This window comes from Nerophis lumbriciformis, linkage group LG05, assembly GCF_033978685.3.
Source record: "Nerophis lumbriciformis linkage group LG05, RoL_Nlum_v2.1, whole genome shotgun sequence".
Taxonomy (NCBI): domain Eukaryota; kingdom Metazoa; phylum Chordata; class Actinopteri; order Syngnathiformes; family Syngnathidae; genus Nerophis; species Nerophis lumbriciformis.
This window is the reverse complement of record NC_084552.2, coordinates 56,351,296-56,375,861: the sequence shown is the minus strand read 5'-3', so window position 1 is coordinate 56,375,861 and position 24,566 is coordinate 56,351,296. Positions and strand designations below refer to the sequence as shown.

General features: G+C 40.1%; 1 protein-coding gene across 3 annotated transcripts in view; it reads right to left on the bottom strand.

Annotated features, from left to right (window-relative positions):
* The window catches only part of gramd4a (GRAM domain containing 4a), a 105,515-nt gene that overhangs the window by 74,700 nt on the left and 6,249 nt on the right, over positions 1 to 24,566 (bottom strand). For 2 of the 3 annotated variants that reach the window (XM_061959767.1, XM_061959768.2), the window contains exon 2: positions 18,156 to 18,369. The exons of the other annotated variant lie outside the window; for it this stretch is intronic. In XM_061959767.1, coding sequence (XP_061815751.1) covers positions 18,156 to 18,369 — 214 coding nt within the window. The remainder of the gene's footprint in view (positions 1 to 18,155; positions 18,370 to 24,566) is intronic. 3 annotated transcript variants of the gene reach the window in all.

Sequence of the window (24,566 nt, the reverse complement as noted above, 5' to 3'; positions counted from 1 at the left end):
TCCTGAGATCCAGGGTCAACGCAGCCGTCTACCAGCAAGTTTTAGAGCACTTCATGCTTCCTGCTGCTGACCTGCTCTATGGAGATGGAGATTTCAAGTTCCAACAGGACTTGGCGCCTGCACACAGCGCAAAATCTACCCGTGCCTGGTTTACGGACCATGGTATTTCTGTTCTAAATTGGCCCGCCAACTCCCCTGACCTTAGCCCCATAGAAAATCTGTGGGGTATTGTGAAAAGGAAGATGCAGAATGCCAGACCCAAAAACGCAGAAGAGTTGAAGGCCACTATCAGAGCAACCTGGGCTCTCATAACACCTGAGCAGTGCCAGAAACTCATCGACTCCATGCCACGCCGCATTAACGCAGTAATTGAGGCAAAAGGAGCTCCAACCAAGTATTGAGTATTGTACATGCTCATATTTTTCATTTTCATACTTTTCAGTTGGCCAACATTTCTAAAAATCCCTTTTTTGTATTAGCCTTAAGTAATATTCTAATTTTGTGACACACAGAATTTTGGATTTTCATTTGTTGCCACTTCAAATCATCAAAATTCAATGAAATAAACATTTGAATGCATCAGTCTGTGTGCAATGAATAAATATAATGTACAAGTTACACCTTTTGAATGCAATTACTGAAATAAATCAAGTTTTTCAAAATATTCTAATTTACTGGCTTTTACCTGTATATACACACACGCACACGCACACTATCAAGTAGTATTAAAATGTTAAATTTGTATTTATTTTACAAGATAAAAAAATACAATTCCATACATATAATAAGAAACATATTGAAATGTTTTTATAAATATTTATAATTCGTTACATTAAATAAACTATTATGCATGGGAACATTTACTTTTCCTGGTTGTATTTTTAGATTTGAGAGTGCATGTCATGTATGCAAACCCATCAGCGAATGAGGTTTAGTGTTGGTGGTGGGGAGTGGAATATTAATTTATTAATAGCTATTGTAATTCGTTACACACCCACACTGGTAGCCTTTTCAATCAATCGGCTGCTGCTTCTGCAGAGAGAGAGAGAGAGAGAGAGACTTAAGGCTAAGTTTGGGCGAATAATCTATCGGTAGTAAAGCAACGACACTAATTGTGCTTTTACTTGCTGCTTGCATTTGCAAATGTCCAGTGGGATACATTATGGTCATTTCAGAGTGTGCACTCGCAATAATGGGTGCTCAGTCCACTCAGGTGTGGTAATGATCAGCTACTAAAAGTACAAATTAGCATGCCCCCGCAGTTGTAGAGTATAATTTCCTAACTAGCAATTAAGCATTTTCAGGAGGAGGAGCTCATGGTGGGCTGCATCACAACAAAAAAATGGACTTCAGTTGATGGAAAGAGTGTGAAAGAAATGCATACAGGGGAGAGTCCAGCGAGGTCATGCCTGAACGCGTCCCTTCACATAAGCCAAGTCATGTGACACAGTACATCCCTGCAGTCTCCGATGTAGAGCACCGTGCAGGGAAGACTCACTGAGTTCATGTCACTTTAAGACGCTGAATGTCACAGAATGTTTTTTGGAAACACGCCTGTGGTGCGTGTGTGCGGGCGTGCGACTATTTCGGGTCTTCTGGTTATGAGTCATCGGCGTGGTGACGTGAGCGATGCTCTCCCAATGGGCTGCTATACTCGTGTGGGCTAACACCCGCTACACATTTCAGTCAGACAAGCAGCGACTAGGAACAGAGCTCAAGTGGATGCACACACTTGAATACTTAACCTGCACACACACACACAATACTTCTTCAACGGGCCATAGTCTACTCCATAGAAACAATTCACACAATTAAGTGTATTTTAATTATCATCCATCCATACATTTTCTACTGATTGTCCCTACATATAGTTTCAAGTTTCAAGTTTCAAGTTTTTATTCACAATACCATATAACAAATACAATAGTAGTAAAATATCATCATTTAAAGATGTTGGTACGTGAAAGGGTCCCCCAAATAAGCTAGAAGAAGCTTTTGACAGGGGGTCCAGAGGATAGAATATACAGGAAATGATGGAATATACATGGAATGATGGAACATGGTAGCAAGTACAACAACAAAAACAAAACAAAAAACAACGCTATATGATTAACACAAGATAATAGTACTAAAGCAAGCATACACATTCATACATACATTCATTCAACCATGCAAAACCCAACAGTAGTCTACCCTACATGAGGCATTAAATATAGGTGGTTAATAGATAAGTTTTTAGTTTATTTTTGAAGTTGGAGAATGGATACAGCATCTTGAGGTTCTCATTAAGCCGGTTCCAAATCTTTGGTCCCCTGCATACAACACTTGGAGCGGTACAATCCAGTAAACGATGTTTCCCTGATATCAAATCTAAGTTACGAGTGTTGTGGGCATGCTGGGGATGGTAGATAGGAACCAAGCTACAGAGCCTTAAATTCAGCCTGTAAATGACTTGATAGGTTAAACAAGCATTTTGATAAATATTGAACTCTGTCAGTCTTAAGAGATGATAATTATGGAATAGATGTCGAGTGGGGGCATTAAACTTGGACCATGACAGGGCCCGTATAATTTTCTTTTGCATAGATTCTAATTTGTGGAGGTAGGTAGGGAAGGTGTTACACCAGATGACATTACAGTAGTTTAGATGTGGTTCAAAGAGAGTTTTATATAGTGTGAGTAGAGCATAAAGAGGAAGATAATGACGAAGGTGAAAGAACAGGCCAACATATTTGGATAATTTGTTTAACAGATGGCTAATGTGACATTTGAAATTGAGGTATTCGTCAATGAAGACCCCCAGGAATTTTGTGGAGTACACTCTCTGTATTTCCTGCCCATTGATGTTGATATGGCAGTGCTCAGTATTTGTCCGGTTTTTATTAGAACGAAATAGAATACAATTTGTTTTATTTACATTAAGTGAGAGCTTATTGCATTTGAACCAGGAATCTACTTTCACAAGCTCTGAATTGACAGTTACTTGTAGATCGTGTAGGCTCCTGTGTGAGGTAAACAAATTTGTATCGTCAGCAAAAATTATTTTATGAAAAGTTTCGGAGGAGTTTACAAAATCATTTATGTATAGGATAAAAAGGAGAGGCCCCAAGATGGATCCCTGGGGAACCCCATAATTTATGGTCATACAGGGTGAATTGTGATCATTGACGCATACACATTGCTGCCTTCCGTATAGGTAAGAGCGGAACCAATCGAGAGGTACCCCTCTGACACCATAGTGATATAGCTTATACAATAAGATCTCAAAGTCTATTGTGTCAAAGGCCTTGGATAGATCAAAAAAAATGCCAATACCGCATTTTCCTTCTTCAATACAGTCATTGACCTTTTCCAAAACGTCGAGTATAGCCATACAGGTGGTGCTTTTTTTTACGAAAACCATATTGGGAGGGGACAAGGATATTTAGTTTTTCCAGAAAGCCATTCAGTCGGTTATAGACCACTTTCTCAAATATTTTTGAAAATGTTGGTAAAATTGAAATTGGCCTATAATTGTTCATATTATTTTTATCACCAAGTAATGATTGTGCTTTACACACAATACAACTTGAATGGGCCACAACAAGTTAAAAATACAAACCCTGCTTCCATATGACCTGCAGTCAAGGAAGCAGGGCGAAACTTTCTCACGGCGTGCAGCAACAGAGCGACCAGAGCGGCGTGTGCTGTGCCAATCGGGCGGGCATTAGCCCTTGAGTGCCCGGTAAAATAGTCAAATCCGGCGTCGCTAAGTGTCTACGTTGGTGTGGCTCGTTTCTAGCCTAGATCCAAGTTGCACTGCAGCCGGGCTCGGCTCACCTTCAGCCGTGGCCCAGGTTAGCATGGGTCCGAAGCCAAGGAGAGTGGTTAGCCCCCCTGAGGACGACATGGAAGAAATTAAGAAATCTCTTGAGTTCTTGTCTGCTGAGATCGCAACAATTGCTGACCAGCAAAAGAAAATTGTGGATCTGATGGGTGACATTCAGTCACTCAAAAGACTGAACACGGAGAAAGACAAAGCTATAAAAGTTTTGGAATGTCGCGTGGCCGACTTGGAGCAGTACTCCCGCATGAACAACGTGATCGTCAGCGGACTTAAGACCAAGCATCGGTCATACGCCAGTGTGGCAGCCCGGGAGAACGGTCCCGTAGGGCGGGAGGGAGTTCAATCGGAGTCAGAGGTGGAATCACTGGAGCAGCAGGTGGTCAGCTTTTTGGGGAGCAGGAGGATCTCCGTGGACAGGAGCAACATTGAAGCCTGTCACACCCTGCCTACGAGAACCAAAGGAGCAACACCAGCGATCATCATTCGCTTCACCAACAGAAAGAACAAGATCGCGATCCTAAAACAGGGTCGCAAATTAAAAGGAACGGAGGTGTACATTAACGAACACCTCACCAAAAGGAATGGTGAGATCGCCAGGCGCGCACGAATCCTGAGGAAGCAAAGCAAAATTCAGTCTACATGGACTGCTAGCTGTAAAGTGTTTATCAAGCTGAATGGTACCACCCCAGAAGAGGAGAAAGTCATGGTCATCAACGACATCAGTGATTTGGACAAATTCGATATCTGAGGAACTATCTGCAGCGAGGTAGGACCCCTGTGTCTACTCATGGGCACTTTTCACACACACATCATGACTGTCACTCATTGTTTCCCTTTTTTATTCTTTAGTTTTTTTAATTCTTTAGTTGTTTGCTGCAGTTGCAGATGTCATGCCTATGTACTAGTTGGGCGTTGTTATATATGTCTACCTGTACGGCTTTTTATGCCTCAAAGCAGGCCTACACTACTGTGTTTCAGGGTCAATTGTAAAAAGCAATATAAGTCATCAATCGCTCTCTCTCTTCATCATGGTTTCATACAACCTTAAACTACCCGGCAAAGGCCTACTGATAGCTCACTTGAATATCTGTAGCTTAAGAAATAAAATCCCTGATTTATGTATGATAATGAAGTCTAATGATATACACATTATGGCAATATCTGAAACCCATCTTGACTCCTCTTTTGAGGATGATGAATTAGCTGTAGATGGATACACAATTTTTAGGAAGGATAGAACAAGATATGGTGGAGGTGTAGCTGTGTATGTGCAGAGTCACATTCCTGTGAAAGTAAGACATGATTTAATGTTGGCTGATATTGAGGCCCTGTGGATCCAGGTTCACCTGCCACAGACCAAACCCATACTGGTTGGGTGCTGCTATAGACCACCTAGTGCCGATATAAAATACCTGGATTTAATATGCAAGATGTTGGATGAATCTAGTGATGAAAACAGAGAGATATATTTTACTGGGGACACAAACATTGATTGGTCTGCTATGTGCCCGCTGAAAAAGAAACTTATTGCTGTAACTAATGCCTGTAACCTCACACAGACTATTACACTACCAACCAGATCAACTATAAATAGAAATGGGCTAAAGTCATCCAAATGCATTGACCACCTATTCACTAATGTTCCTGATAAATGCACTAAAACAGTATCAATAGCTCTTGGCTTTACGGATCACAACTTAATTGCAATAAGGAGGAAGACCAAGCTCTCCAAAGCTCCTAGTGTGACTATACATAAAAGATCTTATAAATATTTTAATGAAGTAAAATTTATAGATGATGTGAAACATGTTAACTGGGAAATTGTGTGTCTTGAGGAGGATCCCGAAGCGGCTTTGAGCACATTCATGAAGTTATTTTTGCAGATTGTAGATAAGCATGCTCCTGTCAGGAAAACAACTGTCAAGGCAAATGGCGCCCCTTGGTTAGGGAATGAGCTCAAAGCACTTATGAAGCAACGTAACCAGGCTAAAAAGTTGGCAGACTCTTCTGGTCTACTTTCTGATGCAATGATCTATCGTAAATTAAGAAATCGTGTAACTAAAATAAATAGAAGTAATAAAAAGGTATATTATCAGACAAAGATCTATGACTTTAGACATGATGGAAAACAATTGTGGAAAATTTTAAATCAAATAATGGGAAGATCAGCATCATGTAAAACAAATTCGTATATAGAAGTTGATGGAGCTTACCTGACTAAGCCAATGGAAATTGCCACATATTTTAATAATTACTTCACAAACAAGGTGGAAAATCTGAGAGTGAATATGACGCCTTCTGATGGCTCCTCCTCATGCACATTAATTGAAAATCATATAATGAAGGGTAAAAACTGCAGGTTCGATTTTGTACCAGTTAGTAGTTCTGATATTGAGAAATTGTTGTTATCACTGCCATCTGATAAACCTGCTGGGACGGACATGCTAGATGGCAAATTGTTAAGAATTGCGGCATGCCATGTATCAACTCCGATTTGTCATATATTTAATAAATCATTAAGATATGGAGTCTTTCCTGGGGTTTGGAAGGAGGCTAAGGTCATCCCTCTACCCAAGGACAAAAATAAAGATTTTACTGGTATAAATAGTAGACCAATAAGCATACTTCCTGTTCTTAGTAAATTGATGGAAAAAGTTGTTTTCAAACAAATTCAAGATTACTTTACCTACAACAAACTGATGTCGGGTTCCCAGCATGCTTATAGGCAAGGTCACTCAACATCTACTGCTCTAGCTCAGCTGACTGATGACTGGCTGTCACAAATGGATGTCAAGAAGATGGTTGGTACTGTCCTGATTGACTTTAGTGCGGCATTCGATGTCATAGATCACAACATAATGATCTCCAAACTGAGAAAATATGGTTTTAATAGTATGTCACTTTCTTGGATGTTGAGCTATCTATCAGCAAGATCACAGAGAGTGTGTTTTAATGGTAGCCTATCTGAACGCAAGTACAATTACTGCGGCGTGCCTCAAGGAAGCTGCTTAGGTCCTTTACTTTTTATTATTTTTACTAATGATCTTCCCTGTGTTACAACAAACACCAATATGGTTATGTATGCAGATGACACAACTCTATACAGTACTGCCTCTACCTTAAATGACCTAGAAAACAACTTAAATCAGGACCTGGAGACAGTGTCCCGCTGGGTAAATGATAGTAAACTTGTTGTGAATATTGACAAAACAAAAAGCATTCTTTTTGGATCCAGGCATATGCTTGTTGAAGACCCACAGCTTCATATTTTAATGTCAGACATACGTATTGAGCAGGTCAAAAAAGCAAAATTGCTTGGTGTGCTATTAGACAGTCAACTGTCATGGTCTGATCATATTAATGGTATTTCAATGAGAATGGGAAGAGGTTTAGCCATGGTCAGGAAGTGCTCCACCTTCTTGACATCCTCAACAATGGCTCAAGTCATACAGTCCTTGGTTTTCTGTCATCTTCATTACTGTCCTATAATATGGTCCGCTACGACTAAGTCTGACCTGAACAAACTGCAACTTGTTCAGAACAGAGCGGCTAGACTGCTACTTAAATGTTCTTTGCACACTAATATTGCATTTATGCATTCACGCCTGTCCTGGTTGTCTGTTGAACAAAAGATGCATTGTAGTCTCATTATGTTCTTTAGAACTATCATTTTAGATCAATCACCAGATTACTTTTACAAACAGTTTTTAAAATCAACTAACACACATATTCATGACACTAGGAATGCCAGCAATGGCTATTTGGCACTTCCTGCTCCCAGGACCAATCTCCTCAAACATACAGTCATGTATAGATGTACATCATTTTGGAATGGGTTGCCATCTCACATTAATCTCTCACAAAGTAAATTGTCATTCAAGACAGCTTTGAAGATACACCTATTGCAGCTGCCCACATGACGAGAATTTTTAATACTGGTTTTAACTAGCTTTTTATCTTATGTTGTATTTTTCCATTGTATAATGTCTGTTATTGCATGTATTCTTTGCATTTTTCATTTTGTATGCTCCTATATGGACCCCAGGAAGACTAGCAGTCGCCTTGGCGTCAGCTAATGGGGATCCATTCAATAAACAATAAACAATATGAGTTGGGAAATTGTGTTAGATGTAAATATAAACGGAATACAATGATTTGCAAATCATTTTCAACCCATATTCAGTTGAATATGCTACAAAGACAACATATTTGATGTTCAAACTGATAAACTTTTTTTTTTTTTTGCAAATAATCATTAACTTTAGAATTTGATGCCAGCAACACGTGACAAAGAAGTTGGGAAAAGTGGCAATAAATACTGATAAAGTTGAGGAATGCTCATCAAACACTTATTTGGAACATCCCACAGGTGAACAGGCAAATTGGGAACAGGTGGGTGCCATGATTGGGTACAAAAGTAGATTCCATGAAATGCTCAGTCATTCACTAACAAGGATGGGGCGAGGGTCACCACTTTGTCAACAAATGCTTGAGCAAATTGTTGAACAGTTTAAGAAAAACCTTTCTCAACCAGTTATTGCAAGGAATTTAGGGATTTCACCATCTACGGTCCGTAATATCAAAGGGTTCAGAGAATCTGGAGAAATCACTGCACGTAAGCAGCTAAGCCCGTGACCTTCGATCCCTCAGTCTGTACTGCATCAACAAGCGACAGTGTGTAAAGGATATCACCACATGGGCTCAGGAACACTTCAGAAACCCACTGTCAGTAACTACAGTTGGTCGCTACATCTGTAAGTGCAAGTTAAAACTCTCCTATGCAAGGTGAAAACCGTTTATCAACAACACCCAGAAACGCCGTCGGCTTCGCTGGGCCTAAGCTCATATGAGATGGACTGATACAAAGTGGAAAAGTGTTCTGTAGTCTGACGAGTCCACATTTCAAATTGTTTTTGGAAACTGTGGACGTCGTGTCCTCCGGACCAAAGAGGAAAAGAACCATCCAGATTGTTATAGGCGCATAGTTGAAAAGTCAGCATCTGTGATGGTATGGGGGTGTATTAGTGCCCAAGACATGGGTAACTTACACATCTGTGAAGGCGCCATTAATGCTGAAAGGTACATACAGGTTTTGGAGCAACATATGTTGCCATCCAAGCAACGTTACCATGGACGCCCCTGCTTATTTCAGCAAGACAATGCCAGGCCACGTGTTACATCAACGTGGCTTCATAGTAAAAGAGTGCGGGTACGAGACTGGCCTGCCTGTAGTCCAGACCTGTCTCCCATTGAAAATGTGTGGCGCATTATGAAGCCTAAAATACCACAACGGAGACCCCCGGACTGTTGAACAACTTAAGCTGTACATCAAGCAAGAATGGGAAAGAATTCCACCTGAGAAGCTTAAAAAATGAGTCTCCTCAGTTCCCAAACGTTTACTGAGTGTTGTTAAAAAGAAAGGCCATGTAACACAGTGGTGAACATGCCCTTTCCCAACTACTTTGGCACGTGTTGCAGCCATGAAATTCTAAGTTAATTATTATTTGCAAAAATAGCAATGAGTTTGAACATCAAATATCTTGTCTTTTGTAGTGCATTCAATTGAAAATGGGTTAAAAAGGATTTGCAAATCATTGTATTCCGTTTATATTTACATCTAACCCAATTTCCCAACTCATATGGAAACGGGGTTTGTAATTAAAAAAGGCTGTGGTTGTTTTTTTTGCATAAAATACAGACATATACCAAATCATAAAAAAATTACATAAATATGAATAAAACTGAATATGCATGAAATGTGTATTTTTTTTCCATGTTTATGCTCACAATTATATACACGGGCCACCTACACAGTGATACTCCAATAGGCCATGGCTAGGCAAAAAAAAATATATATATATATATTTTTTTTTTAAAGGATGTTTATTTACATTATGACAAAATAGGGATTACGATAAGCGATATTAATGTGGTAAAACTTCTGACGGATACTATTGCCATTTTAGATTAAAATAGCCGCACTTTGATTAACTCACAGACCGACAAGTGTTAGCTGGCCTAAACGCTAACATGAATACAACAAACCTTAATTTTCCACATTAATGAGCGACATACCACGAGCTAAACTTGTATAAATACTGTACATTACTGTCTAAGGCAGTGTTTTTCAACCACTGTGCCGCGGCACACTAGTGTGCCGTGAGATTTAGTCTGGTGTGCCGTAGACAATTATCTAATTTCACCTATTTGGGTTAAAAATATTTTTTGCAAACCAGTAATTATAATCTGCAAATGTGATGTGTTGTTGTTGAGTGTCGGTGCTGTGTAGAGCTCGGCAGAGTAACCGTGTAATACTCTTCCATATCAGTAGGTGGCAGCCGGTAGCTAATTGCTTTTTAGATGTCGGAAACAGCGGGAGGCAGTGTGAAGGTAAAAAGGTATCTAATGCTTAAACCAAAAATAAACAAAAGGTGAGTGCCCCTAAGAAAAGGCATTGAAGCTTAGGGAAGGCTATGCAGAACGAAACTAAAACTGAACTGGCTACAAAGTAAACAAAAACAGAATGCTGGACGACAGCAAAGACTTACTGTGGAGCAAAGACGGCGTCCACAAAGTACATCCGAACATGAGATGACAATCAACAATGTCCCCACAAAGAAGGATATAAACAACTGAAATATTCTTGACTGCTAAAACAAAGTAGATGCGGGAAATATCGCTCAAAGGAAGACATGAAAACTGCTACAGGAAAATATCAAAAAAAGACAAAAAAACACCAAAATAAGAGCACAAGACAAGAACTAAAACACTTTACACAGGAAAACAGCAAAAAAGTCAAAATAAGTCACGGCGTAATGTGTTTGGTCGTGATAGTACACCTACTTTGAGACAAGAGCTATATTGATGCATGCTTGGTTGTGGTTTAAACTAAGTCATATCCAACAATTGCGACAACGACTTTTTACTGTCAAATGAGTTTAGTTTTTTAATGATTTGTGCTGGTGGTGTGCCTCCGGATATTTTCAACGCAACAAATGTGCCTTGGCTCAAAAAAGGTTGAAAAACACTGGTCTAAGGAACCAAGATATTCAATTATAACCTCGGGGCTGTGCTCGGAGGATTACGACACCGATGTGCTTATTTTTTTTTTTTACAACTTTTGCCTCTATCTATATATTTTTTTTTTTAAACAATTACAGATCAAAATGGAACATTTAAACATTAAAACACCCAAAAATGTGTCTCTTAAGAATCCAGAACAATAATTAATGTTTCTTCTGGCAATAAAGTATATAGTGTCTCAATTTGTTAGTTATTATAACAATAGCTATTATTATTATTATAGATTTCAGTGTGTATAGATACGTTGAAAGCATATTAGCACTTTGAATTGTGTTGTGTACAAATGGTGCTCTATATATAAACTTGCCTTGCCCTATTCAACAATATTGTGATAATATTAACCGTGGTAATTTTGGTCAAAATAGCCATGATAGGAAAATTTCATATTGTTACATACCTATTATTAAATTATATAAAAACAGAGATAATATATGTATGTTTTAAGTCTCATCTTAATACTTTGGCTTTTAAACCGGCATGTATCCTGTGGTCCTCTGTTTCCTTTATAGTTTTATTCTATCATATTGATTTATTTTTATTGTTTTCCATCCATCCATCCATCTTCTTCCGCTTATCCGAGGTCGGGTCGTGGGGGCAGCAGCCTAAGCAGGGAAGCCCAGACTTCCCTCTCCCCAGCCACTTCGTCCAGCTCCTCCCGGGGGATCCCGAGGCGTTCCCAGGCCAGCCGGGAGACATAGTCTTCCCAACGTGTCCTGGGTGTTCCCCGTGGCCTCCTACCGGTCGGACGTGCCCAAAACACCTCCTTAGGGAGGCGCTCGGGTGGCATCCTGACCAGATGCCCGAACCACCTCATCTGGCTCCTCTCGATGTGGAGGAGCAGCGGCTTTACTTTGAGCTCCCCCCGGATGACAGAGCTTCTCACCCTATCTCTAAGGGAGAGCCCCGCCACCCGGCGGAGGAAACTCATTTCGGCCGCTTGTACCCGTGATCTTGTCCTTTCGGTCATAACCCAAAGCTCATGACCATAGGTGAGGATGGGAACGTGGATCGACCGGTAAATTGAGAGCTTTGCCTTCCGGCTCAGCTCCTTCTTCACCAAAACAGATCGATACAGCGTCCGCATTACTGAAGACGCCGCACCGATCCGCCTGTCGATCTCACGATCCACTCTTCCCTCACTCGTGAACAAGACTCCGAGGTACTTGAACTCCTCCACTTGGGGCAAGATCTCCTCCCCAACCCGGAGATGGCACTCCACCCTTTTCCGGGCGAGAACCATGGACTCGGACTTGGAGGTGCTGATTCTCATCCCAGTCGCTTCACACTCAGCTGCGAACCGATCCAGTGAGAGCTGAAGATCCTGGCCAGATGAAGCAATCAGGACCAAATCATCTGCAAAAAGCAGAGACCTAATCCTGCAGCCACCAAACCGGATCCCCTCAACGCCTTGACTGCGCCTAGAAATTCTGTCCATAAAAGTTATGAACAGAATCGGTGACAAAGGGCAGCCTTGGCGGAGTCCAACCCTCACCGGAAACGTGTCCGACTTACTGCCGGCAATGCGAACCAAGCTCTGACACTGATCATACAGGGAGCGGACCGCCACAATCAGACAGTCCGAAACCCCATACTCTCTGAGCACTCCCCACAGGACTTCCCGAGGGACACGGTCGAATGCCTTCTCCAAGTCCACAAAGCACATGTAGACTGGTTGGGCAAACTCCCATGCACCCTCAAGGACCCTGCCGAGAGTATAGAGCTGGTCCACAGTTCCACGACCAGGACGAAAACCACACTGTTCCTCCTGAATCCGAGGTTCGACTATCCGGCGTAGCCTCTTCTCCAGTACACCTGAATAGACCTTACCGGGAAGGCTGAGGAGTGTGATCCCACGATAGTTAGAACACACCCTCCGGTTCCCCTTTTTAAAGAGAGGAACCACCACCCCGGTCTGCCAATCCAGAGGTACTGCCCCCGATGTCCACGCGATGCTGCAGAGTCTTGTCAACCAAGACAGCCCTACAGCATCCAGAGCCTTAAGGAACTCCGGGCGGATCTCATCCACCCCCGGGGCCTTGCCACTGAGGAGCTTTTTAACTACCTCAGCAACCTCAGCCCCAGAAATAGGAGAGCCCACCACAGATTCCCCAGGCACTGCTTCCTCATAGGAAGACGTGTTGGTGGGATTGAGGAGGTCTTCGAAGTATTCCCTCCACCGATCCACAACTTCCGCAGTCGAGGTCAGCAGAACACCATCCGCACCATACACGGTGTTGGTAGTGCACTGCTTCCCCTTCCTGAGGCGGCGGATGGTGGTCCAGAATCGCTTCGAAGCCGTCCGGAAGTCGTTTTCCATGGCTTCCCCGAACTCCTCCCATGTCCGAGTTTTTGCCTCCGCGACCGCTGAAGCCGCACACCGCTTGGCCTGTCGGTACCTGTCCGCTGCCTCAGGAGTCCCATTTATTGTTTTATTCTATTTTATTGATGTATTTTATAATTGTATTCTATTATTTTTGTATGTTTACTCATTTCATTTTAAATGCTTGTAATTTGACTCCTTTTTATAGTTTCTTTTTTTCGTGCAGCACTCTGGAGACAGTTTTGTTGTTAATAGTGCTGTATAAATAAAGGGGATTGGATTGGATTGGATTGGATGAATAGATTAAAAAAAAATGGTGGGGTTGGGGTAATTATCACAAGTTACAGTAATGTCGTCAATAAATGCATAATGCACTCACACTCCGTACAAAAGGCAGCTAAATAAAAGTAAAATATGTGAATTGGTTATTCTGAAAAAAATAAACAAAATAAATACAAAAAAACTAACTAACACTAGGCAAAAGTATTGGGACACTTATAGACTACAAGTAGACAAAACTATTGGGATGCTTAGGACTAACACTGGACAAAATTAGTGGGACACTTAGGACAAACACTAGGCAAAGGTATTGGGACACTTATGGACTAAAAGTAGACAAAAGTATTGGGACACTTAGGACTAACACTAGGCAAAAGTATTGGGACACTTAGAACTAACACTAGGCAAAAGTATTGGGACACTTATGGACTACAAGTAGACAAATGTATTGGGACACTTAGGACTAACACAGGGCAAAAGTATTGGGACACTTATGGACTACAAGTAGACAAAAGTATTGGGACACTTAAGACTAACACTGGACAAAAGTATTGGGACACTTAGGACTGACATTGGACAAAAGGATTGGGATACTTAGGACTAACACTAGGCAAAAGTATTGGGACACTTAGAACTAACACTAGGCAAAAGTATTGGGACACTTATGGACTACAAGTAGACAAATGTATTGGGACACTTAGGACTGACACAAGGCAAAAGTATTGGGACACTTATGGACTACAAGTAGACAAAAGTATTGGGACACTTAGGACTTACACAGGGCAAAAGTATTGGGACACTTATGGACTACAAGTAGACAAAAGTATTGGGACACTTAAGACTAACACTAGGCAAAAGTATTGGGACACTTAGAACTAACACTAGGCAAAAGTATTGTGACACTTATGGACTACAAGTAGACAAAAGTATTGGGACACTTAAGACTAACACTGGACAAAAGTATTGGGACACTTAGGACTGACATTGGACAAAAGGATTGGGATACTTAGGACTAACACTAGGCAAAAGTATTGGGACACTTAGGACTGACATTGGACAAAAGTATTGGGACACTTAGGACTGACACTTGACAAAAGTATTGGGACACTAAGGACTAACACTAGACAAAAGTATTGGGACACTTAGAACTAACACTAGGCAAAAGTATTGGGACACTTATGGACTACAAGTAGACAAATGTATTGGGACACTTAGGACTGACACAAGGCAAAAGTATTGGGACACTTCTGGACTACAAGTAGACAAAAGTATTGGGACACTTAGGACTTACACTAGACAAAAGTATTGGGACACTTAGGACTAATACTAGACAAAAGTATTGGGACACTTAGAACTAACACTAGGCAAAAGTATTGGGACACTTATGGACTACAAGTAGACAAATGTATTGGGACACTTAGGACTAACACTAGGCAAAAGTATTGGGACACTTATGGACTACAAGTAGACAAAAGTATTGGGACACTTATGGACTACAAGTAGACAAAAGTATTGGGACACTTAAGACTAACACTGGACAAAAGTATTGGGACACTTAGGGCTGACATTGAACAAAAGGATTGGGACACTTAGGACTAACACTAGGCAAAAGTATTGGGACACTTATGGACTAAAACTAGACAAAAGTATTGGAACACTTATGGACTACAAGTAGACAAATGTATTGGGACACTTAGGACTAACACTAGGCAAAAGTATTGGGACACTTATGGACTACACGTAGACAAAAGTATTGGGACACTTAGGACTGACACTTGACAAAAGTATTGGGACACTAAGGACTAACACTAGACAAAAGTATTGGGACACTTAGAACTAACACTAGGCAAAAGTATTGGGACACTTATGGACTAACACTGGACAAAAGTATTGGGACACTAAGGACTAACACTAGACAAAAGTATTGGGACACTTAGAACTAACACTAGGCAAAAGTATTGGGACACTTAGGACTAACACTGGACAAAAGTATTGGGACACTTAGGACTAACACTAGGCAAAAGTATTGGGACACTTATGGACTACAAGTAGACAAATGTATTGGGACACTTAGGACTGACACAAGGCAAAAGTATTGGGACACTTATGGACTACAAGTAGACAAAAGTATTGGGACACTTAAGACTAACACTGGACAAAAGTATTGGGACACTTAGGGCTGACATTGAACAAAAGGATTGGGACACTTAGGACTAACACTAGGCAAAAGTATTGGGACACTTATGGACTAACACTAGACAAAAGTATTGGAACACTTATGGACTACAAGTAGACAAATGTATTGGGACACTTAGGACTAACACTAGGCAAAAGTATTGGGACACTTATGGACTACAAGTAGACAAAAGTATTGGGACACTTAAGACTAACACTGGACAAAAGTATTGGGACACTTAGGACTGACATTGGACAAAAGGATTGGGATACTTAGGACTAACACTAGACAAAAGTATTGGGACACTTAGAACTAACACTAGGCAAAAGTATTGGGACACTTATGGACTACAAGTAGACAAATGTATTGGGACACTTAGGACTAACACAGGGCAAAAGTATTGGGACACTTATGGACTACAAGTAGACAAAAGTATTGGGACACTTAAGACTAACACTGGACAAAAGTATTGGGACACTTAGGACTGACATTGGACAAAAGGATTGGGATACTTAGGACTAACACTAGGCAAAAGTATTGGGACACTTAGAACTAACACTAGGCAAAAGTATTGGGACACTTATGGACTACAAGTAGACATGTATTGGGACACTTAGGACTAACACAGGGCAAAAGTATTGGGACACTTATGGACTACAAGTAGACAAAAGTATTGGGACACTTAAGACTAACACTGGACAAAAGTATTGGGACACTTAGGACTGACATTGGACAAAAGGATTGGGATACTTAGGACTAACACTAGGCAAAAGTATTGGGACACTTAGAACTAACACTAGGCAAAAGTATTGGGACACTTATGGACTACAAGTAGACAAATGTATTGGGACACTTAGGACTGACACAAGGCAAAAGTATTGGGACACTTATGGACTACAAGTAGACAAAAGTATTGGGACACTTAGGACTTACACAGGGCAAAAGTATTGGGACACTTATGGACTACAAGTAGACAAAAGTATTGGGACACTTAAGACTAACACTAGGCAAAAGTATTGGGACACTTAGAACTAACACTAGGCAAAAGTATTGTGACACTTATGGACTACAAGTAGACAAAAGTATTGGGACACTTAAGACTAACACTGGACAAAAGTATTGGGACACTTAGGACTGACATTGGACAAAAGGATTGGGATACTTAGGACTAACACTAGGCAAAAGTATTGGGACACTTAGGACTGACATTGGACAAAAGTATTGGGACACTTAGGACTGACACTTGACAAAAGTATTGGGACACTAAGGACTAACACTAGACAAAAGTATTGGGACACTTAGAACTAACACTAGGCAAAAGTATTGGGACACTTATGGACTACAAGTAGACAAATGTATTGGGACACTTAGGACTGACACAAGGCAAAAGTATTGGGACACTTATGGACTACAAGTAGACAAAAGTATTGGGACACTTAAGACTAACACTGGACAAAAGTATTGGGACACTTAGGACTGACATTGGACAAAAGGATTGGGATACTTAGGACTAACACTAGGCAAAAGTATTGGGACACTTAGGACTGACATTGGACACAAGTATTGGGACACTTAGGACTGACACTTGACAAAAGTATTGGGACACTAAGGACTAACACTAGACAAAAGTATTGGGACACTTAGAACTAACACTAGGCAAAAGTATTGGGACACTTATGGACTACAAGTAGACAAATGTATTGGGACACTTAGGACTGTCAAGGCAAAAGTATTGGGACACTTATGGACTACAAGTAGACAAAAGTATTGGGACACTTAGGACTTACACTAGACAAAAGTATTGGGACACTTAGGACTAATACTGGACAAAAGTATTGGGACACTTAGGACTAACACTAGGCAAAAGTATTGGGACACTTGGGACTAACACTGGACAAAAGTATTGGGACACTTGGGACTAATCCTAGGCTACAGTATTGGGACACTTATGGAATACAAGTTGACAAAAGTATTGGGACACTTTGGACTAACACTAGACAAAAGTATTTGGACACTTAGGACTTACACTAATAACAAGCAGCTAAATGAAAAGTTTATATTTTTTACCCTAATTATCTAAAATATATGTATATGTTATAACATGTAAATAAATAATTTGTTATTAATTTAATCGAGAAATGTCTTAACATTAATAGATTTAAAAAAATATATATATTTTTAAAGGAATGGTCTTATTTAGAAAGCACTTTTAAGTGACTAATCTGGTGTTGTATGATAAAGGATTTATTTACGTGACTGCAGAATTTGTACGTTACAGCCCGGCAGCAAACGCTAAGGACAGAATCTGCATGTTTTGCTCCCCTCTGCGGTTGACGTAAAAGCTGTGATGAGGTCAAAGCTGCATAATCAAGCAGAATAATTCATGAGTGCGCTAAAACAGCACCTTCACGAGTGCTGCCAAACATTTAAAAAGGACACAGAGAGATGCATTTCGTTTGAGTAGCACCTACAGGATCTCGCAGGAGGTCGTCGCCTTCTCGCGGCGCTGCTCGCGGCTTCAGCTGCATGTCGTCGCTACATTCGTTGTCGGAGGCGGGCGGCGACTCGCCCAGCTCGGGGAAGTCGTCTCTCGTCCTTGGGCCTCGGAAGCGGATCTTGTCCAGGCGCTTGAGCATAGTCAACACCGCGCACCTGGGCTTTAACTTAACATGGCGGACGGCAACCCTGCATGGGGATGGATCAAAAGGGCAACACGGTAAATACCGTAACGCTGCAAAGGAAAGTTTGCTGTGCTGTTCAGCCTCCACAGGATATGTGCACTTGTAACCAAAACCACATCCTTTCAACCAGTCTTGCACACAACTGACGACAGCACATTGGTAGGCCTTGATTATTGATTTCATTTCCACAACGGGTGAGCGCAAAATGGTTGACAACCAACTGTCAAGCTAGAGTAAAGATTTATTCAACTAATACAACAACCGTAGTGACCCAAATATGAGAAAACCACTATTTCAAGATCTGAATTTTGAAAAACATTTTTTTAAGACCAAATTAATCCCTCCAGGTCACTGGCTTTCCTGAGTAAGCATAGGATGATATAAGACAGCCCCCTTTGTGAAAAATAAAATTAAATCAACGACAATATTAGCATGTGTGTAAGTGACAAAAAGAAAAGCTCTGACCTGCTTGAAGAAAGCTCTCTCCTGGGTCGCATGTCCAGTATGTATAAATCCGTATTCGAAGAATATACGACAGGGGTCTGAAATAGGTAGCTTGCATAAAGACAATAAATAGGCCTTTTTCCACCAAAAGTTCAAGGAACTTTAGGTTCTACTACTTTAAGTTCACTACTGTAGAAGTTTGTTTCCACCGCACTTCACAGTTCAGGTAGTTTATACAAATCAGGCTGATGACGTATGGATGATTGGTACATTATATTTCTACACTGATGTAATGTAAATAAAGAAGACAATATTAGGTCATATTTATTTGACTAAAGAGTAAGTAAATCAAATACACATCAATAACATACAAAACCTTATGACTTAAAAACAAAGTATCGGATTTTAAAGATCAGATTTGCATCAGCCTTATAGCATTAAAATTTGGTTCACTCGGGTTGAGAAGAATAACTCCACAGCTGGCATGTCACAGGCTACTTTTACAGCATGTAACAAAGTAAATATTGAATATTTAATGTGATTTACCTTTGTCCACTAAAAGGTCAGACTACCAGCAAGCAGCTTCGAAGTTCGGCTGAATGCTTTATATTCATCTGTAAATATGTTAACAATAGTCTATACACTTCTCGTAGCTTAGCGTATTAAAATTAAGTTTATAAAAATGCATAAACAATATCAAACTGCATATTGGATTAAAGACTACGGCTGAGTAAAATCACTACAAGATCATTCCACTAATCAGCGTTTTTCAGCACACAGATGCCACACTAAAGTTCCTGCATGTCAAAAGTTCCTTTTGTTCTTCTTTCTCTTCATTGTCAAGTATAAAACACAAGAAATAAGAAATAAACAAGTCGACTCGCATTCTTTAATGGCAGTTGTTGTGTTCGAAAACAACGTTTTTAGAAATGCCCCAACTGTTTGAGTTTGAGTTTATTTCGAACATGCAAGCATACAACATGATACATCACAATCTCCAGTTTCTCTTTTCAACATGTTCGAAAGGGAGTAGGAAGAAGCAGAGCTTATTTAATCCTACCCCTTTTCTTTTACATAACAGTTGCTAAAACTTTTGTTCACTTCCTGTTCTCAATTTATTCACAATATACTCCATAAGTAATCACAATAAAAATAAGTAAATAAATAATAATTGGTGAAGTAAGTTACATTTCATATGTTGAGATAAGTAAGATTATTTTGTGAGTGAAAGAATGAAAGAATGGATGAGTTAAATAAATTCAGAATGTTTATCATGGTTCTTCTTCTTTGTACTTTGTAAACACTTTAAGTTTGAAGAGTTTCTTGAAGTGGATCATATTAGTACATTGTTTGATTGCTTTGCTTAATCCATTCCATAATTTAATTCCACATACCGATATACTGAAGGTCTTAAGTGTTGTACGTGCATACAAATGTTTTAAATTACATTTCTCTCTAAGATTATATTTCTCCTCTTTTTTTGAGAAGAATTGTTGTATATTCTTGGGTAGCAGGTTATAGTTTGCTTTGTGTATAATTTTAGCTGTTTGCAAATTCTTATGAATGTCTTAGAATTTCAGTATCTTTGATTCAATAAATAAAGGGTTTGTGTGTTCTCTATATCCAACATTATGTATTATTCTAACTGATCTTTTTTGTAACACCGTTAATGAATGAAGTGTACTTTTGTAATTATTTCCCCATATTTCTACACAGTAACTCAGATATGGTAACACTAGTGAGCAGTAGAGAATATGAAGTGATTTTTTGTCTAGAACATGTTTTGCTTTATTCATTATTGACGTGTTCAACCAATCAGCAGCAAACTTCAAAAGTCCCACCTCGCTACTAGGAACCTAAAATAGTTCCTGAAGAACTAATACTAAATCTACCTAGGTAGTTTTTTGGGGAAACACATGAGGGTGTTTTATTTAAGTTCCTGTGTTGGAAAAAGGCCTAATGACAGCATTGTTTGAGTGGAGCTTTCCTCCACCTCCGAAGACATGCACCTGGGGATAGGTTGATTGGCAACACGAAAAATGGTCCCTAGTGTGTGAGTGTAAATGTTGTCTGTCAATCTGTGTTGGCCCTGTGGCGACTTGTCCAAGGTGTACCCCGCCTACCGCCCGAATGCAGCTGAGATAAGCTCCAGCACCCAGAGAGGGACAAGCGGTAGAAAATGGATGGATGGAAGAAATGTTTCCAGACATACAAAAAAAAATAAAAAAATAGTTCACCTCTGTTGGAGTTCACCTGTCTTTCTGGTAAACAATAGTTTGTTCAGAGGTGTAGAATTCAGCAAGTAGCAGTTATCCACATCACAAAGACTACACAGTACTGCGGATAACAAACATCATATACAGGTAAAAGCCAGTCAATTAGAATATTTTGAAAAACTTGATTTATTTCAGTAATTGCATTCAAAAGGTGTAACTTGTACATTATATTTATTCATTGCACACAGGCTGATGCATTCAAATGTTTATTTCATTTAATTTTGATGATTTGAAGTGGCAACAAATGAAAATCACAAAATTAGAATATTGTGTAAGGCTAATACAAAAAAGGGATTTTTAGAAATGTTGGCCAACTGAAAAGTATGAAAATGAAAAATATGAGCATGTACAATACTCAATACTTGGTTGGAGCTCCTTTTGCCTCAATTACTGCGTTAATGCGGCGTGGCATGGAGTCGATGAGTTTCTGGCACTGCTCAGGTGTTATGAGAGCCCAGGTTGCTCTGATAGTGGCCTTCAACTCTTCTGCGTTTTTGGGTCTGGCATTCTGCATCTTCCTTTTCACAATACCCCACAGATTTTCTATGGGGCTAAGGTCAGGGGAGTTGGCGGGCCAATTTAGAACAGAAATACCATGGTCCGTAAACCAGGCACGGGTAGATTTTGCGCTGTGTGCAGGCGCCAAGTCCTGTTGGAACTTGAAATCTCCATCTCCATAGAGCAGGTCAGCAGCAGGAAGCATGAAGTGCTCTAAAACTTGCTGGTAGACGGCTGCGTTGACCCTGGATCTCAGGAAACAGAGTGGACTGACACCAGCAGATGACATGGCACCCCAAACCATCACTGATGGTGGAAACTTTACACTAGACTTCAGGCAACGTGGATCCTGTGCCTCTCCTGTCTTCCTCCAGACTCTGGGACCTCGATTTCCAAAGGAAATGCAAAATTTGCTTTCGTCAGAAAACATGACTTTGGACCACTCAGCAGCAGTCCAGCTGGTGTCGGTCCACTCTGTTTCCTGAGATCCAGGGTCAACGCAGCCGTCTACCAGCAAGTTTTAGAGCACTTCATGCTTCCTGCTGCAGACCTGCTCTATGGAGATGGAGATTTCAAGTTCCAACAGGACTTGGCGCCTGCACACAGCGCAAAATCTACCCGTGCCTGGTTTACGGACCATGGTATTTCTGTTCTAAATTGGCCCGCCAACTCCCCTGACCTTAGCCCCATAGAAAATCTGTGTGGTATTCTGAAAAGGAAGATGCAGAATGCCAGACCCAAAAACGCAGAAGAGTTGAAGGCCACTATCAGAGCAACCTGGGCTCTCATAACACCTGAGCAGTGCCAGAAACTCATCGACTCCATGCCACGCCGCATTAACGCAGTAATTGAGGCAAAAGGAGCTCCAACCAAGTATTGAGTATTGTACATGCTCATATTTTTCATTTTCATACTTTTCAGTTGGCCAACATTTCTAAAAATCCCTTTTTTGTATTAGCCTTAAGTAATATTCTAATTTTGTGACACACGGAATTTTGGATTTTCATTTGTTGCCACTTCAAATCATCAAAATTAAATGAAATAAACATTTGAATGCATCAGTCTGTGTGCAATGAATAAATATAATGTACAAGTTACACCTTTTGAATGCAATTACTGAAATAAATCAAGTTTTTCAAAATATTCTAATTTACTGGCTTTTACCTGTACATGCGATTTATTAACCTACTCTATTTATATACCATATCATTCAATTATGATGTACTCTCGTGGTACTCATTGGGCTAAATCTGGGACCTGCGTTACTAAATTGTGTGCCATTTCATGTGTGCTGATATGACAATAAAAGTTCATAGAATCCTTGGATTCTTGTAGTTGTTATAATCATATCATAATAACTTGTGAATTTTTGTTTGTTGTAATGTTGGATCCACTCAACCTATTGTCCCACAAATTATTGCCAATAAACTATATAATCGTCAGCATTATCTTAAGACAAATTAAGCACTAAGAAGAAAAAGAAGGAAGAGGAGAAAAGGAACAAAGAAGAAGAAATAAAAAGAATGAGAAGGATACAAAGGAGGAGGAAGAAGAAGAAGGAAAAGAAGAAGAAAGAAGGAAGGAGAAGGAGAAATAAGAAAAAAGAAGAAGAAGAAGAAGACATCGAACCCTTTCAAAAGCAAAACATGTATTTCTTATTAGTATATCATTGTGCTTGGAAGGTCAATAACTATCTTAAATAAATAGAATTAAATAAATAAAATGTGGACTCTCAAACTCCTGGCAAAAATTAAACTTCAATAAAAATGTAATATTTTAAAGTGTAGTGGGTTTTTTTTTCTTCAGTTGGGAAAACGGTCGGGTGGTTTGTTTTGTCGTTGCCATCTGGGTCTGGGCTATGAATCGATATCAGTATATATCTCAATAAACACATAATTGACGTATCAATAAAAAATGCTTTCGATGTTTTTTTTTTTCCTTGTCGGAAGAAAGCGGAAGTTGACAAGCAGGTTGCGCCATCTTGTTGTCTCACAGTTGATTCCTTGCACGGAGTGAGAAGGGAAAGTAAAAATGAAGAAATTGTGGATAAAAGAGGAAAAGTCACCTCAACAGTATGGCACTTTTTGGATTTCCCCAATTTTTCCAAAGCAACCGTAGTCAGACCTATGTGGTCTGAAAATGATGCAAGGCGCTCGTCCCCACCAAGACCGGAACTACCACACCACTCTAGCCGCGCTCACCCTCTAGAGCCCAGCCGTAACTCCCTGGCACTAAACCTGCAGAAAACAGTTCTCAGGTTTCTCTGTTGACATTTTCACACTTTGCATTATTTTCTTACACTTAAAACATTTAACATATTCCTTATTTTTACACTTTCATTTTAAGAGGTTATTATTAAATGTTGAATGTGATTTTTAGAATTTTGTTAGGGAAGGCCAACTTGCAGAGCACAGATCGATGTATTGAATCTTAGGAATAGACATCGATAGATCGACGTAGTGGATGAATAGTTAGATCCCTATCGAGTTCCTTTTCATTTATGGTTCGACTAATTGATTTGACCATCAACCTCATTGAACCCGCTAGTTTTGAAATATTCATACCTAATAAAAAAGGTAGGTGATTTGGTTTGTATCCAAAAGAGTTTTGAGGACAACTACAAAATTGCAACTGCTGCAATTTTCATTAAATGTTACGTCACATTAAAATAACTACTCTTGATTAGATCTGACGAAAACATGCACGCCGTCACATAATGCGTGTGCTGCGCATAGAATAGAATAAATGCAGAAGCAAGATACAATTGCATGAACTTACATGCACCTGCAGACAAATACAGTATAAAGAAGGAACTTGCAGAGTGCTTTCCTATGCAATCTTGTGTAAGCCTATACGTCCATCTGTTTGCTGCTCGTGACCTGTAGTAGCTGGAGGCTACTCTAGGCCATACAGGTCCCAGACACTACACCAGCCAATCACAGTAGCGCTAGGGTTATGCGCTATGAAAGGCAAAACTATAAGC